Genomic DNA, 7,827 nt, shown 5'->3' with positions numbered 1-7,827 from the left:
TCCAGACCCACCCTTACTTTTTCTCTTCTTACCGTAAGAAAATATCGTGGTGTGTTTCCCTCAAAGACACACATTACCTCTCTGTTAATTGAGTTTCAAAAGCTCAAAATTCCTATTGATGGCTGAGAATTGGTCGTTTTGCGCAGTGGCACAAAAATGGTCATACTGTTCATTGGTATTTTACGGTTGTAGTTGCATTTTACTAGTGTACTATTTGCGTATTGATCAATCATGTTTAATAATTATAGTACTTGCTCACAGAATTCTGTCGGGCAAATAACGAAAAAGGCAAAGAACAACATTCTCTCGATAACACATCATCCCAAATTTATTTACTTGATCATATGTTTCTATATACTTCTTCATATTTACCCTCATACCAATATCCAGTATCCAGTACGAAAAAACTCCAATTGGTATCATTGCGTCCAATGGTATCCGTGGGGGTTTGAATTTGGACCAATCAAACAATTCTACGTATTTACTACGCCGGAGGCATAAACCTCAACTGTTTACAGTATGGAGTGTTTGGTACGCACACTGATTGGTCGGTTTCCACCAATCACAATGCAATATCCATGATGCCGCCACCTCTCCTTGTAGAATCCCCTCGTGTTATGGCGGCGGCAGTGGAGCCTTCATCGTCGTTGGAGTGGAAGCGCATCATCCATGCTATGCGAGATCCAGGGCGGAGCGAGTACTCGTTCGTTCCGCACAAATACATCCATTCCACGCCAATCCTGTCCCCGACGCCAGGTGGCATGGACTTTGAAATCGGAGCCGCCGATGAAACCACCCCAATCAATGCCAGGTACCTCTATATATTTCTAATGTGACTGTCACCAGTACTCACACTGCTGGTATTTCATAGACAACATGCAGTGGAACATGCTCGTCCTAGTTCGGTGCACTACAGCGCCTTCATGTACTGGCTCATCCTCATCGTGTCGCTCAGCTTCGTGTGCGTCGAGTGGGTCCTACTCTATCCGCTGTCGCCCTCGCGACTGTACAACATCCAAGTCGACATGTTCGACGGCCGCGTGAACCACGCCGAGTTCTTCTTCCAGCAGATCCTTCCACTAGGCATGCTCCTGGGTTCGTTGATCACGTTCAAGCTTGCCGATCGCTTGGGTCGAGCCACGATGCTCGAGCTCGCCGCCATTCCGTACGTCCTGGGTTGGCTGTTTGTGGGCGTGGCGTTCGGCCAAGTCACGCTCCTCGTTGGTCGCTACTGCCTCGGCGTGGCCATCTCGGTCTTCTCCATCGTAGTGCCGATTCTCCTGGCAGAAGTGAGCGAAGACGATTCCCGGGGCCGCGTCCTCACCGCGTCGCAGCTCGTCCGCATGCTCGGCGGCCGCATGGTGTACATTGGCGTAGGCCAGTTCTTCGTGTACTTGAGCACGTGCTACGTGAGCTTCAACCTGAGCGAGTGGAAGATCATTGCAACCATTGGGGTAGCTCCAGGCTTGCTGCTCCTTGTCTGCATGCAGTTCGTACCGGACACGCCATCGTGGCTGCTGCTTCGGCACAATGACCGTGTCACGAGCTTCTCGGTGTGCCTAAAGATCCAAAGCCCCGTCTCCGTGAACCGCAGCACGCGCGCCGAAGTCCGCGTCAACTCGATTCTGCACGCCGACTTTCTCTCCACCCAGGCCGCCCAGGACGACCTCGGCCGCGCCCATCAAAACTTGGGCTTCTCTCGGCCTCTTCGGCTCACCTGTGGCCTCTACGCCCTCCAAGCCATCGCAGCCACGATCCTCGAGCCGTCGCTGTACCCCACTACCGCCAACACGTACGCGTTTGGCTTGTTTGGCATTGGGCTCAACCTGAACGAGTGGAACCAACTGGTTGTGAGCTATTTTCTCGCCGGGGCGGCGGCGCTGGGCCTGGTAGCCGCGTCGTTCGTGATCGACTCCCAAGGTCGCGTGCAGTGTCTCAAGCTCGGAACCGGCGTGGTTGCCGCGTCTGCCTTGCTTCTCCTCCTTCTCAAGACCACGACCAGTCTAGACGCTATCAACGACACAGTGTTGGACTTGAACGAAGCCGGGTCAGCCTTGGTGCTGCTGATGACCGCGGGTCATTACATCGGCTTGGGGCTATGTCCCCTTGTGATTGCCAGCGAGATCTTCCCCGCCCGACGCCGCGTGGCCGGCGTGAGTGTGGTCGTGCTCGCAGGAAGCGCCACGTCACTGGCAGTGGGCTACTTGATCAACTGCCTCCGAAGTTCGTCCGCCGTGACGTCGCAAGTGCTGTTCCAAGGCGCCGTCGGTGCGGTTGGCGTTGTGAACGTCGTGGCGCTGGTCGTCGCGGTTTTCTTCGTACCAGAAACCAAGTCGCGGTCCCTCCAAGAAATTGAAGCCATCTTGAGCGGCTACGCTCCCATCACGCCGCCCAATATCCGCTCCAAATCAGTCATTCGAGTGATGAACCAACCACCGGATTATGGCACCGCGTAACCTTCGTGTAATATACTCTGGAATCAAAGTACATGTACTTTGTCGTCATTGAAAGATGAAGACGTCGTGACGATGGTGTTAATATTTTAATACAAGGAGTACTTGTCGAATATTCCCCTTTTATAGTTACTACACCTAAGACACAATCAACGACAGCTTCTCGTTCGAGCTCGGCCACAGCCTGCTCGTCGGTATGCCCAAGCCCATCAAGCTGCGCGACCCCGTCACCAACTTGCGCCCCAATGTTCTGTGCATCCGCAAGGCCATCTCCCTGCTCGTCCTCCGTCGAGGATTACGTCGGCTCATACCAAAGCGGCTTTCGCAGCCACCGCAGTACTGCTGACGCCGTCTGGACCCACAAGTAGTGCATCGCGCACTCTCAGCGGTACAAAAAGGCGTTCACCATCTTTGGCATCGACCTCTCGCGCGCGTTCGACACGATTGACCACGAGAAACTCCTTCAAGTCATCGAGCAGATCGTCAAGTCCGACGAGCTCCGCCTCATCCGCATGCTTCACTCCGACACGACGATACCATCGGTCAGCCCTTCTCGACCAACGTCGGCACGCCTCAAGGTGACTCTTTGTCACCGGTACTCTTCATTGTCTACCTAGATGTTGCCGTTAAAGACGTAGCCGCTGCGACCAACTTGCCCCACCGCCTCCTCAGCAGCGCCATTGCCTACGCCGCCGACGTCGACTACCCTGCCGACGCCCAACGTATCAAGGCCCACGCCCCGCCACACTGGCCAAGTGGTCCCACGTCATGAACCCGGACAAGACCGAGATCACGACGCTCAAGCGCGTGTGCATCAACCGCCTCGTCGCTCCCGACCCAATGCCGCTGATGACAGTACTGACCCCGAAACCATGGCGCAAGACCAAGAAGCTCGGCCGACGTAGCACGCCGCAAAGGCCTGGCCCGCATCGCTTTTCACAACATGTGGTGCCTTTGGTTCCGCCGCCGCGACATCATCCACGAGGCGCCGCGGTTGGCGCCTTTACAACTGCTACATTTTCCCGTGCTGCGCTACAACTGTGCAACCTGGGCCTTAACGCTCACGGAGCTCAAGAGCTTCCACCGCCGCCAGCTCCCCGTTATCATCGACGTCGACTACCCACACCACAGCTCAAACGCGGCGCTGTATGCCCGTTGCACCTGCGCTACGGCCTGCTCTGCTCCCTCTGGGGCCTCCTTGGCCGCATCATCCGGTGTTCCGTAGACACCCCGGTCTACAAGTCCATCCTCCGGTACTTCAGCTTTTCCGTAGTTGAGCCTTGGCCCGGCCGCCCCATCACGTCGCTACCTCGCATCCCCAACGCTGACCTCAAGACTCTCCCCGACGAGATCCAGCGCCTCACGTCCTCCGCTCCACCGCAGCGAACAATATCCGGTGGAAGGTGCTGACCAAGCAGATCGTCGCCGCATGCGCCACCATCCCCCAGCACTCATACGACTAACGTTCGACGTACAGTACAGTAAGATGTTTCATGCATTTCCCCCATGACAGATTTGACCATCGAAATTCTCATAACCTCTTAATAGTAATCTTTATAAAGTGTACAAGGTATTTAATTTAGAAGTCATTGTTATTATAAGATTAAATGAGTTGTGAAAGAATGCAAATATTAGATGCTAAGGGTATTATTTACCTGAGTACCTCATTTTATCCAATCATCACCGTTTAATGATTGTGATTAGCTGCCAACTGGGCGGAAATTACATGGTGGGCGGAATCACCTTACGCGAAGTTCGCGAACTGTAGACGCAAATGATTCCTTAGCTACTTCCTCTGCTCCACATTCCATAACTTTGGCATACAAAATTGGCTTCGAATATTTCCAAAATGAATAAAATCGCAACACATACAAACATCAAGTAGAATATCTGATAATTTGTCACGAAAATGCTCATCTCTCCTCTCCTCTCCTCTACTCTCCCTGCTTGTCACATATTCCTTGTTTTTGATGATTTATAACCAATCACATTCGATAATTTGTTGAATTAGCCAATTTGAAGCATACTAGTACTAGTATGTGATCAGTAATGTGGAAGAAGTGTGATTTTCATATCGAACAAGTAATGTGGAGCAGAGGAAGTATTAATACTACCGTACCTTTCGATTCAATGTTGGAGTGGTACAGCCAGGAGTACCACTGGAAAATTTGATATTCATTGCCTCTAGACATAAATATCCTATCAGAAGTAATGCCTCTCTACTACGCGATAACTGACGAGCAAACTTGAAGCGACTTCCTGCAGATTTCAGCATGCAAACTTGAGCTTGTAAACTGACATTGACACCTCCATTCACTTTCCATTATGCCGTTACCGTCCCATCGCAAGCCCTAGAAATGTACTTGTATGATTTCAATTTGAGTTTGATTGCCACGAAAAACTCCCATAAATTATATTCCTCCAACATCACATAGAAATATTAATTTTGAATAGACTAGAAACAGGGTGGTCACAGCCGAGTACCACTCCAACATTGAATCGAAAGGTACGGTATATATATACCGGTATATCTATATTAATAGTGACGTTAATTCGCGTTTATCAGCTATTAATACTACTGTACTACGAAGTACTAGTACTACCGGTAGGCATATACTTCAAAGTACACTGTATATACCTTTTACTACCGTAGTATTTGGGTATTCACGAAACAAACTACAGTCAACGAAGGAGTGGTTCGCCTATCGAACTATGTTGACATGCAACTGTTTTTTTAACCAATCAATTTTTTTTGTGATTTGAAGGCATGTGATTGGGTAGCTATAATATTTTCCCGCCGGGCGCCCGCTTCGCATGCGGGAGGTACAGGGATCGATACAGTGCTTGGCGGAAAAACGCAGTCAGTGCTACAGTCAATATCACTTCAAATTTGTATGGAGAGTGGGATTTGCAAAATTTGAATTAAAATAATATTTGACACCTTGAATGGGGACAATCCAGAACGAACAAATCTTATTGGATAAATAAATCATTGTATTGGCCAATCAATCTCCAATGTAACGTTACATATTTATGTCGCATAAATGGTCGAATTCATGAATGGACTGCACGAATGGATTCAGGAGGGGGGTTTACCCCGAGAACCCTCCTACCGACTCTAACAAGCTCACACACTGGGGGACTACCAAAACCTACGCAATTCGCAATTTCGCATCCGGATAACCCAATATTTTTAATCACGACGTCTCTCGAACACGCTGTGTTTTGATAAGGCGGGCTACCAAAACCTTCACAATTCACTATTTTACTTCAATATAATTGGATGAAATAAATATAACGTTACATTCCCATTGGCTTAAAATATTCAGTGGATGTAAGCATGTCGGCCTCTCTCGCCGCGGTCATGGGAGCGCACTGGGCACGCCTGCAAAGGACCCGTCGACTCATGCGTGCCCTACGAATCCGCGGTTCACTGAGGGAACACAACTATGTTCGCACGGTATCCCTCGTGACGTACCAAGAAGACACACCATGGTACACAATGTATGCCACCAGGGACTCGCATGATTTGGATACATGCCGTTGTTGAACGCCGATTCGACACGGTTCTAAGTGTTTCGGCCAGCAGGAAGGTGTTCTTCTACAAGGTCAAGCAGCAAGGACACGGTTCTTCGGCAGCGGTTCAATCACACTGAACAATGACTCGGCATGTGCCTTTTCAGACACATGACACTCCAAATTGTCGACAAGAAGGACGGAGGCGTCGAGTAAAAGGTCCGCCAGATTGTCGAGGTACATCATCCACACACGCTCGTCCATCCATGCATTTGCTTGGACGGCATACCAGTGACCAACAGGGTACGTTGGAGCTCCCGCTTGTCAATGGTCCCACCAGGCTGCACTTTCACGATGAACATAATGGGTAGTTTCACACCTACATTGGCCTTAGAAGTAGTTGTTTGATTGCCTTACCATCAGCTCGAATCGTCAAAAGTGCCGTCAATCGCTCCGAGTGTTTTTCGGACTTGACCACTTTGCTCGACTTCCCGATCTCCGCCAGGGTGCTCCCGGGGGGCATGTCGTAGTACAGGCCTGTTTCCTTAGCGCTCAGAATGGTGTGTTTTGGGTAGGCAGCATACTTGGTGTGGAAGTGCGCTGCATAGCCAAGCCTCACAGACTCCAACACCTCTTGACTGAGCTTCGACACACAGGGTTTTCGGTGCCTAAACCGGTTGCGCGTACAAAACCGAAGCAACAGACAACGAAGAGATTCATAACCAACCTCCGGGCTCTTCTTAGCCTCGATGTAGGACACGAGCCACGGCTTTTGGTTTCGTCGGATCCATTGCATGAGGTGAAACACTCTGACGAACTTGTTGTTGTCCCGCCGTTCGCTCATGTACGCAATGATGTCGCACTTGAAGGGGATCATTGATTTGCGGCCTTGTCCTCCCATCGTGGCCTTTCGGCCGTGGCGCGTGCTGGATGTGATCTGGGACTCCTTGCGCCGTCATCCTTGCCATGTCCCGTAGGGGATCCCAACGTCCCGACAGAACTGCCGTTCGTTGGTGTAGCCAGACGCGTGAAACTGAGCAATGATGGTTTTCCGATCACTGTTTGTGTATCGGCGTTGCTGGAGCTTCACTTCGGTCGGAGGCATTTTTCGTTTTGAAAGCCATGTTCAAAAACATGAACTTGAATTTGCCTGTCTTGTGATTGGTGGGTTTTGATACGTAATCAGACCATCTTGTCGATAAAAGTGAATCAATTTCATCCAACCGAAATCGTTTATTTGATCACCCATGTGTGCCCTTTATAATAATACTGTATGCATGTCCTACTCTGACTGCGTTTTTCCACCAAGCACTGTACCCTGCTGCTCCAGGCGTTTGTAGTATACTACGTAGTATAGTGGTCAGTACTTCACGTTGTGGCCGTGACATCCTGGGTTCGACTCCCGGCAGGCGCATCTTTTTCATCTTTTTGTTTTAGCTTGCGCTTTCAGCAAGCTTACATTTAATACTAGTACTGTAGTACCGGTACAGTACTAAGAGTATCATGAGGTGAAATTATGGCTTGAGACTTACGATTGCTACGGTGGAAGACCATGTACAGCCTGCCTACAACCTGGTACACCCAGCAGAAATCACAGGCACGTTTCGCTCATTTCACTGGAGTGGCAGATTGACTGAAGCAGTTCAGTGTTGGCACGACTCGAGACAAGCACCTAAAGTTTAATCCAACTCGACGTCTCTTATCTCCGATCGAAGATTGTGGTACAGTTTAAGGTGCACTCATAGTGGCCAATGGAATTGCTTGAATTTTGGAATAGCCAATCGAACACTAGAAAAATGAAATCCACAAAAATATGCAAAAACAGCATACATATTTTAAGCTTAAACCGTGCACCACA

The 7,827-nt window shown here is 49.9% G+C and overlaps 2 protein-coding genes and 1 non-coding gene across 3 annotated transcripts; 2 read left to right on the top strand and 1 right to left on the bottom strand.

Annotated features, from left to right (window-relative positions):
- Positions 1 to 617: 617 nt before the first annotated feature.
- Positions 618 to 2,456, top strand: H257_03129 (hypothetical protein; the record flags this gene model as incomplete). The annotated part of the gene is made up of 2 exons (XM_009827087.1): positions 618 to 811; positions 872 to 2,456. 2 exons carry the CDS (start codon positions 618 to 620, stop codon positions 2,454 to 2,456), a joined length of 1,779 nt encoding a protein of 592 aa, XP_009825389.1.
- Positions 2,457 to 6,062: 3,606 nt separating this feature from the next.
- On the bottom strand, positions 6,063 to 6,870 carry H257_03128 (hypothetical protein; the record flags this gene model as incomplete). Its single annotated transcript, XM_009827086.1, has 2 exons — positions 6,063 to 6,289; positions 6,387 to 6,870. The coding sequence occupies 2 exons, from the start codon at positions 6,868 to 6,870 to the stop codon at positions 6,063 to 6,065; spliced, it is 711 nt and encodes a 236-aa protein (XP_009825388.1).
- Positions 6,871 to 7,311: 441 nt separating this feature from the next.
- On the top strand, positions 7,312 to 7,381 carry H257_03127. The gene has a single exon. It is a non-coding gene; the product is annotated as a tRNA-His (tRNA).
- The last annotated feature ends 446 nt before the right edge of the window (positions 7,382 to 7,827 follow it).

Source organism: Aphanomyces astaci, assembly GCF_000520075.1.
Source record: "Aphanomyces astaci strain APO3 unplaced genomic scaffold supercont1.5, whole genome shotgun sequence".
NCBI lineage: Eukaryota > Oomycota > Saprolegniomycetes > Saprolegniales > Verrucalvaceae > Aphanomyces > Aphanomyces astaci.
This window is presented reverse-complemented; position numbering and strand designations above follow the sequence as displayed.